The following is a 26180-nucleotide window of genomic DNA, read 5'->3' on the forward strand; positions in this document are numbered from 1 at the left end:
TCTTGATCATAGACACTCTATCACAACAAGTTTGTGTTACCACTGATATGAAAGAAGATGCTGTGCAGTTAGGTTTTCTCCTTCAAGAAACTCTGAAAAACGAAGTAAAAGTAAGTACTAATACATAGCATATGTGTTAGTAATATTACTAATAGTCTGTTTCTGGTTGCCATCAACTCGTAAGGAAATGGACCAAATTTCACCATTGTGTTAAAGACGGTATCCAAGGCCCTCTGTGCCACTAGAATAATTTAAATGGGAAAAGGAAACTAATCAGCTATTCTGCGTCCAGTTTCATACATGTGTCTTGCCAAAACTTTGAAAAGTGCGTTACTGGCTCTCAGCACTTGAGAAATATATCCTCAATTTGTTTGAGACAGCTTTGCCACTCTAGTCCATAAGAGCAAACATATTAGGATTCACTAAGTATTTGTGCTTACTTCTTCATGCAAAGTCTAAAGAATCATTGGCTACACTATTGTGAGATAGATTTCTCTGATTATTCAATTAATTCATCTCTCCAGAGGACAGATTGTGATGAGAGATTCCAAAAGCCAATACCAACAGAAAAAAACACCTCAAAAATTGTATCAGTGAACTGAAGGAAATGCAAACAACAACTTTTCTGAGAGAATTCCAACACTTACCTCATCTCATGCAAAGTAGCACCTCTCACAATGATTTTTAACCAGAACTTTATAATTAAATACGTGACTCATAAATTAATGTTGTTACTGAAAGATACTTTTCACAACTCACATATCTATTACTGTAAAAGAACTAGGTCAACAACCTTTCCTATTCATTGCAATTGTTAATTTATTCATTGCCTTGTTAAAACAAGTAAATTTATAAGGAGACTAAAGATGTTTCCTTCTTTGTGCTCGAAAATTATGCACCGCTGGTTCCTCAGTCCCGGGTCTCTCCTATCCAAAGATTGCCAATTGTGATGAATATGGCTAAGTTGTGTACTAGTTTTGTGATTAAATAAATATCCACAAGGGACTAGATTGAAACTATTTCATTCATTTCACTTGGGGTTTAGGCCAGGTTCACTAATGCCTTTCAGTGCATTAATCACAGTCCTCTGGAATGGTATTAATTATGTATATATTTAATAAAGTTCAACTGTAATATTTTAACATTTTTTATGGATGCCTGCTGCATGGGTATTAATGTGTTTTTATAAATACGGAAATAAAAGAAAGTTGAAACCGTAACATAGGTGGCAAGGTAAGTAGGAAAAATGTGTTTTCTCTAAAAATAGTGTTTTCTATACAATTCATTTTATATTACAAAATGTCAAGGTTGTTTAAAATTTCCATCTTATGAATCAAAATGGCATGTTTGGGACCATTTTCTATAACTGAAAGCTAATTGCTCCTAAATCCAGTAACGATTTGGCAAGACTTCTTATCTCCATCCATTTAGTTACATAAGCACACTCTACTCATCAGGTGTTATTTCTGCATGTTGTTTACTCACCAAGTGTTATCAAAGCTTAACTGAAAACACCAGCTCGTATCCCTCAGAATTTTTAAAAACATTTTTATTCAAAATACTGGCACACAGACTGAAAATCAGCTCCATTTGGCTGCTGCATTTCTTATTTGCTGCTGAACTAGAAACCTAAGGGTCAATGACACTTAGATTCCTGCTTTTGTGGATAGTTCAGTAACTTGTGGGTGAACTGCAGCATATCTTTCAGAAAGGCATCCTGTCTTGATATAAAGATTTCAAAGATGGAGAATCCACCACATCTTGTGGTAATTTGTTCTGATGGTTAATTATCTACTGTTAAAACATGATTTTCTATTTTGAAAGTCTAACCTCAATTTCCAGCCACTGGATCTTGTTATGCTCTTGTCTGCTAGGCTGACACATGTTTTTCTATCACATAATTTCTCTTTATGTAAGTGTTTAGGTTGTAATCAAGTAACCTCTTAACCTTCTTTTTGATAAGCTAAATAGATTGATCTCCTAAGTCTCATTTTCAGGAATGTTTTCAAGTTTATAAATCATTCTTGTGGCTCTTCTCTGAGCCCTCTCAATTTTTCAGATTCCTTTTTTTGAAGCGTGGACATCAAAACTGGACATGATATTTCAATAGTAGTTTCATTAGTGTCCTATTGTGAAGGTATAAGGGACACCTTTCGACTGAGGTGAAAGGCCAGCAGCTGGCTGCTGCACCTGGGAAAAGACCTGCAGCTTAACTGGCTGATCCTCATAAAAGGAGGAACAGGAAATGGAGAGGGGGAACTGCCATAGGCTGGAGCTACTGGTATGAGGAACTGCTCCCAGAAATAAAAAATGGACAGAAGGGAGACTGTGGGAAATCCTGTTATCAAAAAGGCTCTGAGGTAAGAGCCAGGAACTTTGGATTGAGGAACTTATGGGGAGTGAGGGACAGACTTAAGGAAGTTTTGATCTCGTTGAGAAGACTGGAAACTACGTTGTCTGGGCTTGGTGAGAAGGTTCCAGGCAGAATTCCCCCGGGAGGGCACTGGTTCAGCATGAGCAACCCAGGGTCCAGCAGAAAGAGGACTTTATTGGACGGGCCCCATTCTCTTCCACATATACAGCAGTAATGTAACCTGCCTACTGCTATTTGATGTTCACGTTCATACATTCAAGTATCACAACAGCTCTTTTGGCAAAAGTATCTCACTGGGAGCTCATATTGTCTTGTTTAGCCACTTTAACCCCTAAATCCTTTTCAGAATAACTGCTTTCCAGGATACAGTTCCCTACCACATGTGCTTGGCCGGCATTATTTGTTCACAGATGTACGATCCTATATTTGTCCATGTTGAACTACATGTTGTTTGATCACATCCAGCTTACCAGTATTCAGATTGTCTGTAACTGACCCGTTCTTATCTAACACCTAATCAATCTTTGGGTCATAGAAAACTTTATCAGTAATGATTTCTTCCAGATCATCAATACAAATGTTAAATACAGGTGCACAAGAACTGAACCCTATGGGATTCCTAATGTAATGTTTTCAGTCTCCAAGGTTCGATGCTCAGTTTGTCTCATCTTTCCTGCCTGCCCCAAAGAGTGAGTGCTGTCTTGGTCATGAATTGCGGGTTGGGGGCGAGGGGAAGGAAAAAAGAATTGTAGAATGCAGATGTAAAAAAATGATGAGAAAGCTGAAAATTCAGATTGCTAAAACTCTGGAGACCTTTATGACCCACTCTAATAATTGTCAAGTCATTGTTTAAAAGTATCCTCTTTCACTTGTTAAACCAGAACTAAAGTGGGATTGATACTTGCTTATCATTTCTGACATTGTGTCTCCTATAGTGCGAATGCCCAGTATTTCTCCAAGAGTATATAGATGATTGGGCAAGAAGCCTGGAATGCCATAGAATGGAAACAAAGAATGATAATAGTCTGACTTACAGCTTTCAGAATTTTACACTAAACATACTAGATACTGCAAATTGTAAGGAAAAGATAGAGAGACAGATCTGCATTGGTGGATTGCATGAGAAACCGAAACACCAACTCAAATGTTATCATTCCTTGGGGCACAGCATTTTGGAATCAGGTGTTGTCTTCCCCAGCAAATATATGGAGAATTCAGCTGATCAGCACTCCAGAGTATACGGTGTACCAAACAAATTGACAATGAATACCACGAAGAAATCCTATTGGGATGTGATGCAATATTAAAAAAAAATAACTTCTTTTGAGTTTATTGTACTGGCAGATTACTGTTTCTTTAAATGTAAGGAAAATATTGGAAGATAACTGTATAACTTGTTTAAAATGATCTACTTTATAACTTATTTTCCAAACAGGAAGGTGAAAAATCCCCAGGGTCTCTGCCAGTCTGACCTGTGAGGAAATTCCTTCCCAGCATGGGACATGGGTCACTTGCAGGTTTAAACTAGTGTAAATGGTGGAGTCTCTGTAACTTGAAGTCTTTAAACCATGATTTGAGGACTTGAGCAACTCAGCCAGAGGTTAGGGGCCTATTACAGGAGTGGGTGGGTGAGGTTTTGTGGCCTGCAATGTGCTGGAGGTCAGACTAGATGATGATGGTCTCTTCTGACATTAAAGTTTGTGAGTAAGTTTCCAGGCAAAACAAAAGGCAGCATGAAGCTATTTCTGGCTGGCCTTTTATTTATTCCAAATTAATGTCTTATGTTAGCAAACATTTCCCCCTCTGATCTGTAATTAGAAGCTTTATCTTAACATAAAGCAAGCCTGAAGTTGATATTGTATTGGAGTCATTTTTGTTAGGATGAGAACACTTCTTAACTGATACTATGCAAAAATCATTATTTATTAGCCGTAATACAATTAGAGACTCTTTTAAAGTATTAATTGAAAAAATGGTCCTCAGGAGAAATTCAAAGTGTTAATCACTGTATATAGAAACTTAAAAGTTCTCGACCCTAAAAACAGCCTCTCCATCTCCAACGCCCCATCTATCTATTGGAAACAATGGAACTTGCCATTCCAGGGTTGAAGCTTACAGGGGCTGGAGGCAGGGTATTCTCAGTAGCAGGCCTATATCTCTAGACTTGCTCTTTCCAGCAATAGCACTTAAATGTGAATCTGGCCAGGGTGATAAAGATTTGAAGGATGCACCTATTTGTCCAGGTTTTTTCAACTGATACGGTGTCCTGGCTTTTAGTTGTCTCAGCCGATCTGGCTCTGCCCTCTCTTTTAAGCAGCAGGGAGTTTTTGAGTTGCATATTTAGAATGTTAATTGTGAATTTTAAGCCATGTAAAATGCTCACAGACATTGAGTGGTGGTGGTTTTAAAAGAGAGAGTAGTAATACTATTCTGAGTTTGTATAGTGACACAATATATGTTTGCTTTTTCAGCAGGTTAAAGGTATATCAGTGTTTCTATGTAAAAACGATAGTCGTCTACAGAACATCTTTTTAGGACAATGCTACAATTTTATTTGCATAAATGTGAGTATTATGGACAAATATGCTAATTATGCACTTCACATTTAAAATATTTATTGATTTTTTTTTTAAATAAATCAATAACTCACAATAAGTTTTTGTGGGTAATGTGTTTTGAACAATAGTAAAATCAATATTGCCACATAGGAATCTCACTCCTGAGGTTTGTATTTCTAGTGTATGATAGGCCCAGAAATTCCCTTATATTTCAAGTCATAGACCATTGAGACACTATGGACTATGCGCCTGGCCTACCCTGCATTCTTGCACTCATTCCAATCACAAGCACCTTGTAAAACCAGCCAGTGAGATATTGCATAGGAGAGATAAAGAGTTCTTATAAATCACCAGTTGAAAAAATAAACTGTAAAGGATCATAGGGTTGATAGTGTACTTATTTGATTCTTGTTGTGCTATCTCAACAACAGAGTACTCAGACTGGATTTGTCAGAGCCAGTAGGTACCAGCACAGACGTTAGGTGAAGTGCATAATGGATTTGTCCAGGTTTTATGCTCTTGGGGTAATTGACTGAGAATGGGAACAGTTAACTAACAATAGGAACATTAACAATGTTACTATGTAGGCAGGCTGCTACAGGGGCGCAGAATAGGGCGACTAGACAGCAAGTGTGAAAAATCAGGACAGGGGGTGAGGGGTAACAAGAGCCTACATAAGAAAAGGACCCAAAAATCGGGACTGTCCCTATAAAATCGGGACATCTGGTCACCCTAGCACAGAATTACATCAGGAGTAAATCTGAGACTCCCTGTAATGCAGTGGTTCCCAAACTGGGGTTCGCCAGAAAAATTTCACCAATGGCGGCCAGAGGACCCCGGGCATTGGAGGCAGCAGGTGGGCCCCAGTTGCAGGGCAGAGAGCCCCAAGCCCCAGGGAGAGCGGAGCAGGGCAGTTGGGGCTGGCAGCCCGAACCCTCCCCCTGTGAGTGGGGGAGCCGGCAGCCCGAATCCCGGCGCTCCATGCGGGGCTGGCAGCCCAAGCCCCAGGGAGAGCTGGGCCGGGCGGTTGGGGCTGGCAGCCTGAGCCCTGCCTCCATCAGCAGGGGAGCTGGCCGCCCGAACCCCAGTGCTCTGTGTGGGGCTGACAGCCTGAGCCCCAGGGAGAGCGCGGCTGGGCAGTTGGGGCTGGCAGCGGGACCTGCAGCCCGAGCTCAGTTGACCAGGGCGGTCAATGGGGTCCAGCAGCAGGAGCCCCGTGGAGTGCAGAGGAAATTTAAACTTAAATCCCTGGAAATTTTCATTTTTAGGAGGGAATTCACGAGATTTCACAATTTAGTGAAAGGGGTTCGCAGGCTGTTAAAGTTTGGGAACCACTGCTGTAATGGATGCTTCCACAGAGATTGCAGTCCACTGAGATTGCCTCATGTGGCTATGTGACTGGTTCAGAATGTTGTTGTGGCCATCAAACTCAGCATCCATCACACGGTCTGTGCTGGTACCTACTGGCTCTGACAAATCCATTCTGCTAAACCTCTGGCTAGGCTCCTGTACTGGAGCAGGAAGGATTTAATTTGAACGACATCTAGATTCCAGTTTTGTCACTTATATGCCTTAGAATGTAGCAGAGTTTGTGACAGTGCACTATATATGGCTATAATTTCACCAATCCAAAGCATTACAAATACAAGAGGTATATTAAGGGTGTATTTCCCTTTCCAGTGGATAAAAGAAACTTTTGCTGCACTTTGTGAATTAGGCTTTGCTTTATTTTCTTTTGGTAACTTTAAAATTTGCTTTTATTTAGGCTAAAAAATCAGACATTAAGGAAACCCAGCAACTAGTGGATAAACTTGAAAAAGCAAGAATTTCTGTTTTACATCCAGTTGTTCTCATTTCGGTAGGTTAACTTATATAAGTTTAATATAATAAACCTCTAATCAAATATAAAATGGTTTTCTTAGAATCTGTATAGTTTATAAAATATTTCATGTGATGCACCCTGGGATTTTAAGTGTTTTTAAATGGTGAACTGTAAATGAGGTTATAAAAAGTCATTGCACTTCATCAATATGTACTTAATGCTGCCAGGAGCCAAGCTGAGGCAGATAAAAGGTACAGCATTAGTTGAAAATTTACTTTACTTTCTTGAAGGTTTCATGGTGTCTAGTCCTAGTGGATCCCACTGCTTTATTATGCCCCATTCATTCTGGCGATGCTGCAGATTGCATAGAGCTCTGTAAGAGTGTGGAACCAGCCGATCGGGTGTCAGATAAATGGAATTTTTAGTTATGTTGTGTGGATTTATCAAAGTTTTAAAATTATGATAATTCTCTGCCACATGTACTACAGGGAAATTTGAAAAACTGTGTACAGTATAATTTAAAAATGTCATTTACCTACCTGCATCTCTTAAGACCTAATAGATTCAGCTATGCGTAAACTTTCATTACGTATTAGTCTTTCTAAGCGTATATATTATCAATCTGTATGTGGCTTACATTCTGGTTACATGGGTCATTTGCTACTGCTGCTGAGGATATCTTCAGAGTTTGGGCTGAATGCTGCTTCTACACCTAGAGGGGCAGAGGGATTCATATCCACACAAAATGTGAGACAAGCATTTTCCATGCAACTGAGCAGCTCTGCAAGCCTCTGCTTCTACTGAACAGCTGTGCATAGTTCTCTGTACTAGTTTTCTGCCTTGCTGAGAGAATGGAGACGGGGGAGTTACCAGTTCTACCTAGTACTAAGGATTATGCTGCTGTATTGTACTTAAAGGTTTTGGTAGAAATAGTGCATCACAACTGACTGTTACTTTAAATATCATTCTTTGAGTAAGGTACTTGTAAACATATAGGTTGATGTTATACATGAAGCCACTGGCAGTAGAATCTCAGCTAGTCGGAGAGGATTGCATTATCTAAGGGTAAGGCTAGGAGTCAAGAACTCCTGAGTTCTAGTCTCAGCCCTGACAGTCATTTTCTCTGTATCCAGAACAAATCACTTATCCTTTACCAACTAACAGAGATGTTGTGAAGATTCATTAGTTAATGTTTATAAAACACTTTCCAAGTGAATAGCACATCACAAGTACTACATCCTTATCTGCCCCAAGTGTTCACTGCACACAGTGGGCTAGTGTGAGTGCTGATCCTTGGCATCTGAGAATTTAGTGTTTACTTGCTTATGGACATTTATGAGGAAATTCAGTAGGGACCTCCATGCGTACCAACCTCTTAAGTTTTAGGTGGGCTTCCTCTGTTTACCTATGAGAAATAGAGAAAATCCAGATCTCTCACTCCTGCACCCAGTATTTAGGGGCCTCCATAAAAGACTCTTCTTTCTTACCAACTATTCAGCTATGTGGTAACACAAAATACTTTCCCTCTGGGGCAGAATATTGTTTGCATTATCCCTTGAATAACTGCTTTAATCACTTTCTCTACATATAAAGCCCAAGGAGGAGCATGATGAGTGAATCTTTATAGAATTATCAATCAGCCAGATAACACGATAACTTTAAAATCTTTTGCAGTAGATGTCCTGGCTGTTGTCTGTTATCAGATGGGTATTAAATTCTTTCTTGTCTGGGGTGTAAAATGAAAGGGCTAAGGATTGATAGTAGCAATAATAAAACATACCAGACTCATGTCAATGTTTGAAGAAAAATATATGAGAACATAAATTCCTTACAAGAACTCACTAAGGAAACTTCTGTCAGGGTTCTGCCCTCAAACTACACAGATCCTGACATCTGCCTGCGGTGCAGCACCATCTTTGCAGAAGCTCTGATTCTCTGCTCTGCCTCCCAATCCCAAATTGTTAAACTGTTAATACCTTCTAAGAAGAATAAGATACATTTTAAACTACGGGATCTGATTCATCTGTTAAGTTATTCTCACAGTACATTCTAAATATCCCTGGCCTAGATAGCCTGGGAATAGCCTTAATAACAGATACACAAAATTGCCTGTTTATGAAACATAGTTTTGATGCACACGAAGTCTCTCTTCAAAATAGAGCAATGTCCTAAAAATAAATAGACCTGGTGCTTAAAAAAAAAGCTTTGTATAGAATTCTTTGTCCAGAATTCTTATTGCTACCTATTCATATTCTCGGTTTATGGAGCTTCCACATTATTTTCAGAAATAGAAAATGGAAAGAGGTCTGAAAAATATGTTTTTAATTAATAAAGAGTTAAACAAATCATTGTCTCATATTAATCACTGGGAACTATTTAAATCCTTTAAACTTCTGATCCCTAAAATTCACTACAGATGGTATAGCTGGGGGATAGAAATTTCTTTCATCAGTCTTTAATTATTCAGTGTTGGGTGTACTCCTAAATAATGGCAACTATAGAGAAATTCTTCTCAGTTTGATATTTTTATTTTTAAAAATAAATAAATTTAACTTACAGAACCTGAATGAAGTGTTAGAAATCTATTCTGTATAACATTGCTCTTTTGATGTAAAAGTGGATACGTACATTTCTCAGACAAATAAATGTCAAAACTTATGGTATTATGAGGCTGTTGGCACAATTGGTCATTATGTTTTTTTAGATACTGGTTGACTGATAAACATTTCCCTTTTTGAGTCCAGAAGTAAACTTATCCCTTGCCGGGAGCCAGGAGCCAGGAGCTCCAGGAGCCATGGAGCCAGGAAGGGATAGGTGAAAAGAAGCAGCAGACTTCCTCTAATCTAACATAGAAAAACCTGTATTAAGGGTTTTTCCTTCCGCGCTGACAAGCTTTTTATTTCCTTTTTTGTATAAATAGAAAGTTCTCACACACTCTGCACTTATTTCAGAACACCTTCTCTGATGAAGAAAAGAATCCGATCACTGGCAGAATTGGTTTTGTATTACTTTGCTTTTTTTTTTTAGTGTTTAACTTTTTTGATTCTCTGGTGCATTGCACTGCTTAGCACCAAACCACCAATTTAGCTAGTGAGGGGAGGATAGCTGCAGTATAAGGTTTTAGAGTAGCAGCCGTGTTAGTCTGTATCCGCAAAAAGAAAAGGAGGACTTGTGGCACCTTAGAGACTAACAAATTTATTTGAGCATAAGCTTTTGTGAGCTACAGTTCACTTCATCAGATGCATGCAGTGGAAAATACAGTGGGGAGATTTATATACACAGAGAACATGAAACAATGGTGTTACCATACAGACTGTAACAAGAGTGATCACTTAAGGTGAGCTATTACCAGCAGGAGAGCTGGGGTGGGGGGGAACCTTTTGTAGTGATAATCAAGGTGGGCCATTTCCAGCAGTTGACAAGAACATGTGAGGAACAGTTTGGGGAGGGGGAATAAACATGGGGAAATAGTTTTACTTTGTGTAATGACACACCCACTCCCAGTCTTTATTCAAGCCTAAGTTAATTGTATCCAGTTTGCAAATTCCAATTCAGCAGTCTCTTGTTGGAGTCTGTTTTTGGAGTTTTTTTGTTGAAGAATTGCCACTTTTAGGTCTGTAATCGAGTGACCAAAGAGATTGAAGTGTTCTCCGACTGGTTTTTGAATGTTATAATTCTTGACGTCTGATTTGTGTCCATTTATTCTTTTATGTAGAGACTGTCCAGTTTGGCCAATGTACATGGCGGAGGGGAATTGCTGGCATATAGAATCATAGAATCATAGAATATCAGGGTTGGAAGGGACCCCAGAAGGTCATCTAGTCCAACCCCCTGCTCGAAGCAGGACCAATTCCCAGTTAAATCATCCCAGCCAGGGCTTTGTCAAGCCTGACCTTAAAAACCTCTAAGGAAGGAGATTCTACCACCTCCCTAGGTAACGCATTCCAGTGTTTCACCACCCTCTTAGTGAAAAAGTTTTTCCTAATATCCAATCTAAACCTCCCCCATTGCAACATGATGGCATGTATCACATTGGTAGATGCACAGGTGAATGAGCCTCTGATAGTGTGGCTGATGTGATTAGGCCCTATGATGGTGTCCCCTGAATAGATACGTGGACACGGTTGGGAATGGGCTTTGTTGCAAGGATAGGTTCCTGGGTTAGTGTTTTTGTTGTGTGGTTGCTAGTGAGTATTTGCGTCAGGTTGGGAGGCTGTCTGTAAGCAAGGACTGGCCTGTCTCCCAAGATCTGTGAGAGTGATGGGTCATCCTTCAGGATAGGTTGTAGATCCTTGATGATGCGTTGAAGAGGTTTTAGTTGGGGGGCTGAAGGTGACAGCTAGTGGCGTTCTGTTATTTTCTTTGTTGGGCCTGTCCTGTAGCCCATAACTTCTGGGTACTCTTCTGGCTCAGTCAGTCTGTTTCTTCACTTCAGCAGGTGGGTATTGTAGTTGTAAGAACGCTTGATAGAGATCTTGTAGGTGTTTGAGCAAACGCGGTTGTATCATAGAGTTGGCAGTCCAACGAAAGACTGCTGAATTGGAATTAATTTGCAAACTGGATACAATTAACTTAGGCTTGAATAAAGACTGGGAGTGGATGTGTCATTACACAAAGTAAAACTATTTCCCCATGTTTATTCCCCCCTCCGCCCCCCACTATTCCTCACATGTTCTTGTCAACCGCTGGAAATGGCCCACTTTGATTATCACTACAAAGGGTTCCCCCCCCCCCCCCCGGCTCTCCTGCTAGTAATAGCTCACCTTACCTGATCACTCTTGTTACAGTCTGTATGGTAACAGCCATTGTTTCATGTTCTCTGTGTATATAAATCTCCCCACTGTATTTTCCACTGCATGCATCTGATGAAGTGAGCTGTAGCTCATGAAAGCTTATGCTCAAATACATTTGTTAGTCTTTAAGGTGCCACAAGTACTCCTTTTCTTTTCACAGTATAAGGGTGACCCTTTAGTGGCGTACAGGCAGCATAGGGGCTCCTACATCACTTGCCCTCCTTACTGATACAGTAGCAGGGTGTGGCCAGGATGTCACTATATCATACTGATACCTGAGTACATTTTTGGCCCATTGGACCCTTTTGTAACCAGCATAAGTGAACACTGATTGGCCTGCTATAACCCAGTACAACAGGGAAGGGAAGGGTGGGGTTAGACTAGGAACAGAAGAGCACAAAGGTAAACTTTACACAGTTTTTCCACCTCTCCTACACCAAACATGAGCTCTCTGCTGAACAGCTAAACTCCAGCTTTGGACCCAATATCTCTATTCCCACACTAACACAGCTGCTCTAAACTCTGTATAAACTTGTAGGTATATGTTTCACTGGACAAATGTAAACATTTATATGAAGAAATGTCCTTCTTCAATCTTGGTTTTCTGTGCTTAATAGAAACTTTGTGAAGAGGTAAAGATCAAAATAGTTGGATTGTTGTCAAGCCTGAGTCAAAGTTTGAGAACTAGTTACTTCTCTTTACAATGCTGAAGTGCAGTATTGTATAGAATGCAACTTAGGGGTCTACACTGCAGGGGGATTGATCTAAGTTACACAACTTCAGCTACATTATTCATGTGGCTGAAGTCGACGTACTTAGATCTACTTAGATCTACAGCGGTGTCTTCACTGTGGTAAGTCAATGCCTGACACTCTCTCCTGTCAACTCCACCTGCGCCTCTTGTCCTGATGGACTACCGGAGGAGACATGAGAGCGCTCGGTGGTCGATTTATCACATCTAGACTAGACGCGATAAATCGACCCCCGCTGGATCAATCGCTGCCCATCGATCCAGCGAGTAATGTTTACAAGCCCTTACAAATGCAATGTCCCAGACAGAAAACAGACACAGCAAATATTCTTGAGAATGTGATTCCACATTGAAAAACTAAAAGATGTTAAAGGAAAACATCTGTACTCTTCTCTGATTTCTTCAGATGAGAATTCGATTTGTGAATCCATTGATACTAAACAATTGCATGAAAGATGGGTCAGAGATTAGAGATTATTTTTTAATTAATAAATTTTTAAAGATTCCATCACTTCTGGCATGTTGATTTATCTAGATTTTGAAAAAGTTTTCCTCTTATTAAATAATTGAGTCATGGAGCATGACATTAATACAAATTTATAAATAAATCCCTTGCCACCTTGTATTATTTGTGTGTTTATCTAACAATTTTTTAAAAAAATCTGGAGATCTAACAGAATATATTTTGTAATATAATGTAGTAATGGTTTGCTTTTTGTACCCCTTTGCAGGTCCACTTGAATGTTTCAGAAAATATGTCTTTCAGCAAAGGAATGGAAGAACTGGCTTGGATAAAGGAATTTGCAAGGGAAGTGAAAAAGAAAAATATTTTGGTTTATGGTCTTCTCATCCATTACAATAAGGTATGTAATTCTCTTTATACCTGCAAATTATCTACTTTTGTAAACTATATGATTAATTATAAGAATCTTCTTCATTTAAAAAAATCAAAGGGAAATAAATATGACAAGGTAAAGTTTTGTTGAAAAGATTCTTGCCTGTTCATGTTCAATATTCAGTAGAGCCTCTGGTTACAGGCAAAAATGTAAGTGATTTGATTAGAGAGAAAAAATGGTAAATAGTAAAAAAAAAAAAAAAAAAAAAAATCGTGACCATGCTTGAGCCTTTCTTTTCCTGTTGTTAACTTTTAAAACTTGGCATTTGCAGCTTTTGAAAATGGAAAATATTAGAAGTATTTGTAATCAAAATTGATTTTTCAAGTGTGTTCCGTTCCTGCATCAGAACAATGTTTGGTATTCAGGTAACAAAAAGGGCATGGCATATAACTGGTGAAACAAACAGTATCCATATCTCCAGTAGCAGTAGATTGCCAAGGCAATCTACAGCATCTTTGTACTTAGAAAAGCTATTTAAAATTGACCTTTTTGTTTGGGGATATGTTCTGCTTACAAAACAGAGTAGGCTACTTTGCCACTAGTGCATATATAGTTTTCATTGTGCTGGCAGCTTTATAGCTTCATAGAGCCACCAGTTAAGAGATGCAAATACTCAATATTCAACTGATGTTTAAATAAGTGGAATAAATGTATTTTTTACTGAATGTTTGGAATATGGTAGTTTAGAGTAGATGTGGCTGACTAATCACAACTATAGTTCATAACATTTTAGCCTTTTTTTCCAAAAGTGCTGAGGCCTCAAAAATCCCATTGATTTTAATGAGAGTTGTGGATACTTAATATCTTTGAAAATCAGGTCACTTATATTTAAAGACTTATTAATGTTATTACAGGAATACTGTTATAAATAACTGTAATTCTCCTTCTGTTAACTTCTATTATCAACCCCTCTGTAGAAGGATGTATTTTATTCAGATGTATATTTTCAGATTATATAATCCTTTTAAGATGAAATTTAAAATTCAAAGTTTCAGATGAAGGTCAAAAGTTGTTTTGAAATAAAATTTGGAGCGAAAAAATCAAGATGACCCTTATTAAATTATACAACCACAAATAAAATAATTTAGTGGTTTCAAACACCTTTTGCACATAGGGCTTCAGAATGACTTAGGTTTTCAAAATGTAATATGACAGGGTATCTTTAAATATGGTGGCAAATAAAAATTTAATCACAAACTATTTTGCTTAGAAAGTAACTACTGTGCATTACTTTTTTAACTGAAAAGTTAAAAATATTTAGCAGACTCTCAAAGATTAAATCTTGTTTTGATACATGTGTGCACTGACTCATCTATTGTAAACCAGCTATATTACTTGCATAACTTGAATGCTAGGTTTAAGCGTTGAGTGATTTTTTTCCCCCCAGAAATTATAAACTTCCTTATCATTCATTCTGTACATCGAAGCTATATAGGCAAGATAAGTCTGTAAGATCTTTTCTGTCTACTGGTTCTGTAATTCACAAGATGAAAGGATTTACATAAACTTACTGAAACAGGCCCTAGAATCTTACAAGATTAGGGTGGGAAGAGACCTCAGGAGGTCATCTAGTCCAACCCCCTGCTCAAAGCAGGACCAATGCCAACTAAATCATCCCAGCCAGGGCATTATCAAGCTGGGCCTTAAAAACCTCTAAGGAAGGAGATTCTACCACCTCCCTAGGTAACCCATTCCAGTGCTTCACCACCCTCCTAGTGAAATAGTGTTTCCTAATATCCAGCCTAGACCTGCAACTTGAGATCATTGCTTCTTGTTCTGTCATCTGCCACCATTGAGAACAGCCTAGTTCCATCCTCTTTGGACACCCCATTCAGGTAGTTGAAGGCTGCTATCAAATCCCCCCTCACCTTTCTCTTCTGCAGACAAAACAAGCCCCGTTCCCTCAGCCTCTCATCATGAGTCATGTGCCCCAACCCCCTGATCATTTTTGTTGCCCTCCACCGGACTCTCTCCAATTTGTCCACATCTTTTCTGTAGTGAGGGCCCAAAACTGGATGCAATACTCCAGATGTGGCCTCACCGGTGCAGAATAGAGGGGAATAATCACTTCCCTCAATCTGCAGCAGTGCTCCTAATAATGCAGTCCAATATGCCGTTAGCCTTCTTGGCAACAAGGGCACACTGCTGACTCATATCCAGCTTCTCATCCACTGTAATCCCCAGGTCCTTTTTTGCAAAACTGCTGCTTAGCCAGTCAGTCCCGAGCCTGTAGCGGTGCATGGGATTCTTCTGTCCTGAGTGCAGGACTCTGCACTTGTCCTTGTTGAACCTCATCAGATTTCTTTTAGCCCAATCCTCCCATTTGTCTAGGTTACCCTGGACCCTAGCCCTACCCTCCAGCATATCTACCTCTCCCCCCAGCTTAGTGTCATCTGTGAACTTGATGAGGGTGCAATCCATCCCATCATCCAGATCATTAATAAAGATGTTGAACAAAACCGGCCCCAGGACCGACCCCTGGGGTACTCCGCTTGATACTGGCTGCCAACTAAACATTGAGCCATTGATCACTACCCGTTGAGCCCGACCATCTAGCCAGCTTTCTATCCACCTTATAGTCCAATGCATACTTTTTTAACTTGCTGGCAAGAATACTCTGGGAAACTGTACCAAAAGCTTTGCTAAAGTCAAGATATATCATGTCCACTGCTTTCCCTATATCCACAGAGCCACTTATCTCATCATAGGAAGCAATCAGGTTGGTCAGGCATTACTTTCCCTTGGTGAATCCATGTTGACTGTTCCTGATCACTTTCCTCTCCTCCAAGTGCTTCAAAATGGTTTCCTTGAGGACCTTGAGGTCTCCAGAAAGGTCTCAAATCACTAATCCTCATATTAAGAAATCCCTAAATCTGTATTAAATAATAAAACGTAATATCTCTGTTAATCTGTTACTACTTATAACATAAGGGAACTTTAAAATAATTTAACTTACATTTACATGAATGATCATAATGGGTCCTATAGAGCCAAAACAGTGCAGCAGATCTTCATTTTAAGAAGTTTATAAATTACAGTGTAATGTAGCATCTTTTACAGTCATATAGTTAGTTGGTTGTAGCAACTCCTAAACCCTTTCTGAATGATTTTTAAATAAATGTAACTATTAAGGGGTAAGAAATTTAGTTTTACTTCTAGCCCTATGGCCGTCTGGATTAAGGAGAATGTGGTTGTGGGGACAGAATATGGGTGGCTTGCAGATAACCACATTCTGCTTTGTTGTGGGAGCACACTTTTAATGGGGCGGGGGAGATCAGAGGGAGGGGGAGAACAGGTGTCATAAAGCTTTCTAAATTCCTCCTGTTCTTACTAGGCAGTGCTTCTTTCAGAGTAGACTTCGGCATTCTTGGGTCAGGAAACACTGATATAACTGCTGAAATGTCATTTGGAGGCGTTCAAGCAGGCAGTAAGCACTAAAAAAAATTATTAAGTCTAATATGGACCTATTAGGCCATCATCCTTCAAATGCAGGTTATAGTTTCCTGTTAGAGGATATATCAGAGTGCCCTTTCTTATATATAGATGGATCAAATATGGGACATGAGCATACCAAGTATATCCTTTTAAAGTTAAGAATAGTTGTATTATGTCTGCTACAGGCAAAGATCATAACCACAAAATATTTGAATTGATTTTAATCCCAGAGAGTTGAACAGCTGCTGAACCAGTGTTTTGGATGGATGGACTGTATCCTGCAGCTTTTAAGTATAGTTTTTGTTTGCTAATTATAAAGTGATGCTGAGAATTTTTTTGATTTACTAAAGAGTTATATTTTTTATGGACCAAAGGTTTCTAGGGAGTTACTCAGAAACAGTGAAGCAAAACTAAAGGCCTCTATAACTGGTACAAATGATCTGTACTGTATCCTGTAAATACTGTGTCAGTCATTCAAAAAGAGCATGTGCTTGTAAACAAAGGGTGACCTATCAATATAATTATGCATGAAATTCTAAAATAATAATATTGATACAAAGGTTGGATTCATTTAGCAACAACTCTTGTTTGTGTTCTGAGTGATTACATGGAATTTATTCCTTCACTACTTACCAAACACATATTTTCCAAGACACAGTCTTGTGGAACATGGGCAAACACAAATTAAATCTTGTTTACTGAAATCCACAATATAATGTTGAATTCAACCCCATCCCTTCTTCCCCCCAGCCCCCCGGAAAGGAGTTAAAAAAAAAGTCATATTGTTAATTAGTAAATTTGTTCATTTTATACTTAGGGTCAAATATTTAGGGTTGTTTGCAGGGTCATGGTGTAGGACAGGGACATGGCCAGCAATCCTCAGAGTCCAAGCAACTGGAACTCAGCAGAATTTGGAGAGATGTATGGAGAGACAATTCTTCACAGAGGAACATGGCTCCCTGAGTCTCTGTTTTCTGCACCCCATCGTCTCCCACAATTCTGCATGTCTGGTTTCCTCCCCTCTACTCTGCAGCTCACAGAGGTGATCAGAGATTTGGTATTTCACAGCCTGGCCACACTCCCTTTGCTTCCACTTCCCCCACTCTCTGCGGCAGTGGTCAGTTGGCGGTTACACTGTTCCTACTTTTTTTTATTTCTATCCTTATTTTTCTCCCTTTCTGGGGGGAAGTGGTGATCAGTTTCTCTATTTCAGGCTTCTTTCTTCTTCTTCCCTTGGTCGGTCTTAAGCAGCCTGATGGTTCAATTCTCTCTGAGCCTCCGCTGCAGCATCTTCTGTCGGCTCCTCTGCCCCTGTACAGGCATGGCAGAGCAACCAAGAAAGCACCGGGTCAGATTCAAGAAGTGCTCCATTTGTCAGGCAGCCTTCCCAAGCTCAGCAGATGGTGAGTTGTACCCAGCCAGCTGACCCTAACTGCTTTAGGTCTCAGGGCTGAGAGGGACAGGTAGGTGGGATCACATACTCACCAAAGCAGTCACGGCTCCAGCATGGAAAAAATGGACCAGGAAGAATAGATCAGTGAAAGGCTATAAAGAGAAGGACACCAGCCACCCAACTCAGGGGGTAAGTCCCCAGGGAACAAAGAGAAGGGCTTGCAGGACCACAGATCCCTCCCCATCCAAGTCTTAGAATGAGTCCTGAGTGCTCTGGGAAAAGTTGCAGGGCTCTTAAACAGCCCTCATCCTTCCCAATTTGAACAGAAGGGCTCTGGTAATGAGTCCCACCCGCATGGGAATGGGACCAAGAAGGGGGAGGAATCAGAGAGAGGACTTTCCTGAGGGCTTCAGGCTCTATAGAAGGCAAGCCGCAAAAGGCCTCAAAGCCACAACAGAGCTCCTACACCTGCAAAGCATGCAAAGAGCAAAGAAATCAAAAAAGGGAAAAAAAAAGGGGAAGAAAAATTGCAAAAAATCTTGGTGGTATGAGCCCTCTGGCTCCTCTTTCTTCTTCTCCATTGAGGAAGGCGAACTGTGGGACTCTGAATCCAAACAGGACTGCGGGGGGGAACACGAGCTTTTTCCCCCCGTGAGAAATTTGAGGCCATGTTCAGAAGGGCTGTCTCCACGATTCAGATCCAACCTGAACAGGTTCTTGAGAGCAAGCCTCAGGGTAAATTTTGCCCCTCAAAATCCTTCCCTGAGACTACAATTCCCCTGCAGTCTGCCTTTGAGGACATGGTCAGGGATGAATGGAACAAGCCTGATTAGGGCAAGCACATTAATAAAAATGACCTCAGGTTCTATAAAGGAACCAAAGGCCTCTATTTCTGAGGTACCTCAGGTAGATGCCACTGTAGTATTTCTAGCAAGGGATACAGTCATTCTCTCAGAAGGGGAATGCTATCCTAAGGACCCAATAGACAGAGAAGTAGAGACCACTCTCAAGAAGGACTCTGAGTCCTCCTCGGTCTCTCTGAGTGTCTGTAGCACCTACCTTCTTTGCAAGGGCATCTCTTTCCTGGCTGGAAGATCTCAAAGCCCTAAAGGACAGGGATCATCCTGACTTTTGACTCCATTTTAAAGAAAATCTCCCTAGCAACAGCATTCAATGCTGATGCCTCAATGAATGCAATGAAGTTCTCAGCCAGGGCCCTGGCTTCCAGCTCAGAAACCAGGTGTCATCTATGGTTCCGACCCTGGAAGTTGGATACTCATTCTAAGCAGGTCCTATTCTTTGTCAAGTTTACAGGTTCCCTCCTTTTCAGAGAAAAGCTAGACAAGGTAGTGGCTGATAATGCTGCAAAATCTGAGCAGTCCCTCCCATTGTCATGAAGTGCCCTCAGGAGAGAGTACAGCTCCTTTCGGGTCTCATCCTCACAGAAGTACCAGTGAAGGGACAATAGATTATCCAAAAGAAAGTCACGGATGCGAGGTTTGGGGAGAGAGCCCAGAGGGAGCTCTGCTCCCACCCATAAAAGTCACTTTATGACAAAGATCGCATAGACCTCTGCTCAGAGCTGAAACTAGGGATCAGAATTTCCCATTTCCCTGTAGAATGAGTTGCATCAACCACGTGTCCAAAACTGTAGTGCTGTGGCATCTAACTTGGGGTGCTAAAAGGAGGCTTAAGCTTATCCAGAATTCTGCAATTGGTCTTCTGTGCTTTTTGAAGAAGAGAGAGTTCAATCAAAACTGACCTTCCCTGCTGGAGAAATATCCTGTACTAATAGGGAAAAATAGTTTCTTATTTAGAAAAGCAGCAAAGGTACAATAGCATCTTTTTTCAGCAAAAAATCCCTAAGAACTGTTTTGTATGTAGACATTAAGGCAAACTTTGCCCTTTGCGACACCTTAGTAAGCTGACTGGGGCTGTGAAACATTTTGCGGACGCTGACCGTCCACAGGCACGGCCCCCCACAGCTCCCAATGGCCACGGTTCGCCATTCCCAGCCAATGGGAGCTGCGGGAAGCAGCAGCCAGCACATCCTTCTGAAACTCTCCGGAGTTGGACTGATTTACTCCAGGCATCCCCACCCCCACCCCCCACTATCAGAGAGGGAAACACTGAGCCCAGTAAGGCAAAGGAGGTGCCTTCCACACGACTTCATTTTTGTGATAGTACGCTTTCTGAACAAAGCATGTTGTTATTTGCAAATACTCAGAGCACTAAGTATATTTAAGAATGTGTAGTTGTTGCGGGGAGATTAAAAAAAAAAGGAATGGTTAGGACCTAAATTATGAATTTATCTGTAATTGTTACTATGCTTGAAATGACTGATCAAGGCACATAGGTATGGGCTTAAGTCCCTTTGCTTTTAATTTTGCTTAAAGGAAGCATTGGAGAGTTCGTTGCTAGCTCTCACAATTTTTTCCCCCCACAAATGACAAGATTTTAGCCAGGGCTGGAGCCAGTTTTGCAATGATGTGAGTTCTAGCCCTCTCACGAATTTCAGCCCTGCCTTGGGGAAAACCACCTCTGATTGGATGCTTTCCTTCACTCCTGGGGATGTCAGGACCCTAACAAGAGCAGTCGGGGCCAAGGGTCAGAGCAGGGGCAAACCTGCGGCGGGGAGTACGGATGAGCGCATGGTCAGGTTCCAGGCCAGGAATGATACCAGTGGTCAAAGGCACTTAACTCTCTTGGACTCCTCTGAAGGTTTCAGGGTCCAAGTCAGGAGACGAAATCCAAATCAAGCTGAGGTCAGAACGAGGAGCAGGAGTGGTCGTGGCAGCTATAGGAGATCCACATGGTTGCTTGGAAACTTCTTGGAATGCCCCTTTGGCTCCCTGCCCTATATAAACCTATCAGAAGCCATGAGGCTGCTGGCTATCAGATCTCCTGAGGTGACGCTTCCCAGGGTCTGTGTCCACCGTGGGTCATGGGCAGTGGAATGGAAGCTGATTACAGCTACCATGGGGTTTCAGCATGGAGATGCCAGCTCCCTGGTGACTGCAGCTTGGGTTCTAGACCTGACCAAATGAAGAGCAGCCAATCAGAGCTGCTGCAGGAAGTAGGTAGAGCTTCTGTTCCCTCCCCTCAGTAGCCAACACCATTCTCTGAGAAGGAGGGGTAAGCTAAAGAGTTAGGTTAGGATGGCACTGCTCCCTTCTTCTCCTGTGAGATGACAAGACAGCTTCTCCCACCTTCCTTTTCCCTCCTTGCAACACCGCTGGGCAGGGCTGGCTCTAGTTTTTTTGCCGCCCCAAGCTCAGGTGGGGTTGGGGCTCGCAGGTGGTGCTGGAAGTGGAGGGAGTGATGTCACCTTCTCCCAGCACCTGCAGGGGCTTTCCCCGCCCAGCTGTGCAGAGAAGCCCCGCTATAAGGGGTGGCACAAGGCAGCGCAGCAGCCAGTGCGCAGATGAAATGGTGCAGCCCCGGCTCCCTGGCAGGACTCGCCTTCTCCTCCCCAGGTAGCGGCTGGGCCCTGGCAGCTCAACATCCCGGGGCTGGGGCTTCCCCTTCCCCCTACAGCCGGGGGTGTGGTGCCCTCGCCCCGTCTAAGTGGCGCAGCTCCGAGAGCGCAACTGCCCTGAAAAAAAAGGATGGCCGGAATGCCGCTCCTGGAAATGGGCTGCCCCAAGCATGTGCTTGGTTTGCGGGTGCCTAGAGCTGGTCCTGCCCCTGGAGCAGAGGTGAGGCAGGGAGGACAGAACTGATGTTGGGGCAGGTGAGAGTGGAGCAGAACTGATGTGAGAGCTATGGGGACAGGACTGATTTGGCAGGCAGATGTGGGGGTGAGACCTCCTGCAGCAGGGACCATAATCACGTTATGTGCATTTGGGCGAGTTAGTGACACTAATTGTCACATACACACACTCGGAGGGATGAGGGTGATGAGGTCAAAAATTAAGACACACCAAACTACACAATGTTCTTTTTAAAAATAAACCTCATGATTTTTGGGCCACTTCTCATGCTCTGGGTCTGACTCAGGATTTTTTTTGGCAATTCTGGAACGGAGTGTTGCACTAATGAGTTTGGCTGGGTGGCACAAGAGGATGTACAGCTAAATGTCTGTAGTCCTGCAGAATAATAGAAATTATAAGGACTGGCTTTAGATCAGCTTGCCCATCACCCTGCTAGTTAAGCATTGTTTCCTTTCCCTTATGGGTATTAATTAGTGCGTCTATCGAGAACTCTACATCTGTAAACATTACACAGCAGACAATAAATTACCTGGTGCATTACAACTGTGGAATCTTAATAAAGGAATGCAAGTGCTCAGATGAAGCATCCCACAAACAAACTTTCCACTGTGATTATGAATTGCCAATCTGAGTAAGATGAGCTGCTGAGAGAAATAATTGGTAATCTTTTAGGTTTTCACTAAATAATTATCCAATTTTTTTTTTTGTCTTGGAAAGGTCAAAGAATTGCTCAATTTGTCTCTACTATTAGTGTTTCTAGGAGTTTAACAAGCTCTATAGAAAATGATGAGATTACTATTTTTTGTCTCTACACATGACCTTTTTAGACTTGTTTCAACTATCAAACTTTTAATTGCCAATTGAGAATTCTCCCACCACCTTGTCAGCCAAAATGATCAAGGCATATGGACTTGTCATAAAAAATAATGTGACTACCCAGTTTATAAACTTGCTTTCTTACTCATGAAGTTTAAACAAGGTTATGCTACCTAGATTTTTTTTTTATAGTGTGCATTTTTCTGAATCTTGAGATTTTTAGAGAAGGAAATGTGGAAAAAAATGCTTTTGAGAGCTGTAATTCCAGGATAAATAGAAGAAAGGAAAATATACAGCACATAAAGATGGCAAGCTGCAAAAATGTGTCTGTTGTAATTATGTTTGATAGTTTAATGAGATAGGAAATAAACACTGAATTGGAACAGTTTGTGAAAATAAATAAGGAAAGTATCAAATTTGAGCTGTTTCATCTTCAAATCTGTAAGTAGTTACTCTGAAATATTTTCAATACACTGAAAGGTTTTAGTATTGGACTGTTACCTCTTAATAACAGAAATATATAGATATTTAAAATAACAGACTTATAGGAAAAAAAACCACCAGTTGCCAACAAATTATTTTTAGCTATGTTGTTTTTTTGCATTTTACTCAGCATGAACAACGGAATCCAGTGATGTCAGTCTTACTTGTTCATGGGCACTTTCACTTCAGATTGTTGGTGCAGTAGTGTTTGGTTTAAACCTTCATTTGTGCTCCTTCAGTACTGGAGATACATAGGGACCAGACCAGGAAGATTAAAAACAAATCAGTTCATTGAACCCAAACTGAATTTGCAGGTGAACTATTTGGTTGTGGCAGACTTTTTTTAAACCAATAAATAGCTGTATACACTGAACCAAGTACTTAAACTAATACAATATACAGATTTGTTATTTATATCTTTATGTAAATATGTACAGTAAGTGGGAAGAATCCTCATTTTTGGATATGGTATTTTTATCTTTACTGTCTGTATTTTTTCTTTGCAGACTATTACTGAAATTTGTCTTGTACTGAGTGTCTTTTTTTATATCCGCATAAATGAAAAAGAGCTGGTTGTAACACTTTTTCCTCACTAACTTGAGATGAATCACTCTTTTTCTCTGCATTTATAGAGCAGTTAACATTTTGATCAAATTATAAAGCTTTATTTGGTTTCCAGTACTTATATTCTCAACCCTATAGATTGCACATTAAACTGTATTGAAATTGAAATTTATATTCACAGTTCAGAGTATTTTAGTAACTTTATCGCCTCACCAACTGGTTACAGATAAAAATACTATTCCTAACAATGACGATTTTTCTCAGTTGCAGGGGGAGTTCATGATCAGCTCCATGGTGAAAAGCAATGGTTAGTTATGTTGAGATAGTCAGGCTCAATGTACGTGACATCTCATCTAAACATCCTTTTGCTAATAAAAGCATCAATCTCTAAAATCTGGGCGATATAGGGAGAGAATATTATAGATGATACTCTGTTTAATCCGTAACTGGTAAATTTTCACCACTCTAGTCATTTTAAAATTGAGTTTTCATGTCCCTAAAAATTCACATTAAGACATTTTTCTGTTTCCTTCTGGCTTCAGTTGAATTTCTGCACCGACTTTACTGTAGCATGCCTATACAAACTTGATTTGTTTCAGGCAGTATTAGTAATAATTTCCATTAATTTCATTGTACCAAACACTAAATGTATTAAATAGGGTTTAAAAGTTTATACTATTTTAAACAACAAGAGGTTGTACCATTTAACCTCTTTTTCTGATTTATATTTCTGAGTTTTTATCATGAGGGTTTTTGTTGTCATATTTCCTGTGTTTAACTGCAGGGCTTATGAAATGCTTCAACCATTTAAATGGACAGGGACAAATCCCCCACTAAACTATGTAGTGGCAGTGTGGCTGTTACTACAGCTATAAGTCTATGGTAGCTCTTGAAACTCCTGCGTAGAGGATGGGGCCATCAGATTTACACTGTAGCAGTTCCACCTGGCTTTTGTGAACTCTTCCCTCTGGAAACTGAGGGAGAGCATCAGGTTGTCCTCAGGAGACTCCCTTACAAGCTCTGACCTAGAGGGCACGCCTTGGGGGGCGGGAAGGGTATGGCGGGAGCTGCGCTGCAGCTGGTAGCACTTTGGAGATTCTGAGCAGTGCTGCTGTCGATAAGCAGGGAGGGATGCGCTGCTGTAATTTAGACAGCCTTGCTATACTATTAGGTATAAAATATGTATTGTTACATTTGTAACAAACGATTTAATTTAAAATTACTTCCGTGTTCAGAAACTTCTGTATAGTTTTTATAGAAGAAAAGGATATTGATTAGGACATTTTCAGTTACATTTCAATATGAACAAATTTCTTTAAGGTATTTCCTACCAGATGCTTGGATTAAAAGAAAAAAAAAAAGGAAATACTTCATTATCATTCATAGAATTTCCAACATTCACAGTCTGAACTAATTATATTGATTTTAAAACATTCTTATGAACTGATATTTGTTTTGGCCACTTTTATCCATACTTTTAAATAATGTTTACTCTATATTATTCCGTGCAATGTAATTTCCCACCAGTTCAGAAAAGTCATTCTTTCTAGAATTAAGAGGCACAGACTCATTACTTTGCAATGTGCTAAGTAAATATACTTGATTTATAACTGTGACTGTGTTTTGATCCTTGAATTTCCACCAAGCAGAATCTTTTTTTTTTTTGTAGAAGAATAAAAGTAAATTGTTTACACTGGAATTTGATTCAACCTGTGTGGTACTGGCAACAGCATGCATATTCATTTTTTGGCAGAGCTTTTGCCTTTGACTTTGTTACTTATTCAATGTTTCCATGCATATGCATGTGCCTGCACAGTATCTCTTACTCAAACACCCCCCCCCCCCCAAAAAAAAAAACAAACCACACACACAACCAAACCTGTTCCATACTTCTCCTACCCATACCCAACAACCCTCCAGGTTCACTCCCAGGCTCCGTCCCTCTCCCTAAGCTGCTCTGTTATCCTTGACTTCCCCAAGCCTTTGCACTGCTTCTGAGGGATGCAGGAGATATGTTTCTGTATTGTAGTTTCAATGAATTACTGAATGAATAGGGTCTACTCTGCATCTCTTCAGAAGACATGAAGATTATCTACACTATCTTACCCTCCACCTCCCCCCATGACACACACTCAGTCATGTTCATGCTCAGTTTAACCCTCCTAACCCCAATCTTCCATTGTCAAGGGTCTCTATCTAGGGCCAGATTCTTCTACCCTGACTTTGCAAAAATAGTATAATTGAAATCAATTGAACTACTGTGAGGTACTACTCAGAATCTGGCCACAGCCACTATTCTTCTAGTGAAAGTGGCCGTAGAGTTGTCTTGATCTAGACTTCCACTGACAGCTGCTGGCCTCCACCCAGGGTCTGCTGAAACCTAGTGGGCAAAGAAGCTAGTAGGATTATAGCCTCAGCCAAGGCACCACCCACAGGAGCCCTGATTGGAGGATCGCCCGGCTCCATTGATTGGTCCAACCATACCATACTATTTAAGCCAGAAGGAGGAACAGGAAGTTGTCAAGCAACAAGGTGCTTTTCGGTTGTGGCTGCATCGGTCCCTGCTTGTGCCCACTTCATAC

At 40.6% G+C, this 26180-nt stretch overlaps 1 protein-coding gene across 2 annotated transcripts in view; it reads left to right on the forward strand.

The window, feature by feature from the left end:
• Positions 1–26180, forward strand: part of CRPPA (CDP-L-ribitol pyrophosphorylase A) — a 182842-nt gene that overhangs the window by 98755 nt on the left and 57907 nt on the right. For both annotated transcript variants that reach the window (XM_074945826.1, XM_074945827.1), the window contains exons 6-9: positions 13–110; positions 4846–4938; positions 6698–6790; positions 13030–13161. In XM_074945826.1, the coding sequence (XP_074801927.1) occupies positions 13–110; positions 4846–4938; positions 6698–6790; positions 13030–13161 (416 nt within the window). The remainder of the gene's footprint in view (positions 1–12; positions 111–4845; positions 4939–6697; positions 6791–13029; positions 13162–26180) is intronic.

This window comes from Natator depressus, chromosome 2 (assembly GCF_965152275.1).
Source record: "Natator depressus isolate rNatDep1 chromosome 2, rNatDep2.hap1, whole genome shotgun sequence".
Taxonomy (NCBI): Eukaryota; Metazoa; Chordata; order Testudines; family Cheloniidae; genus Natator; species Natator depressus.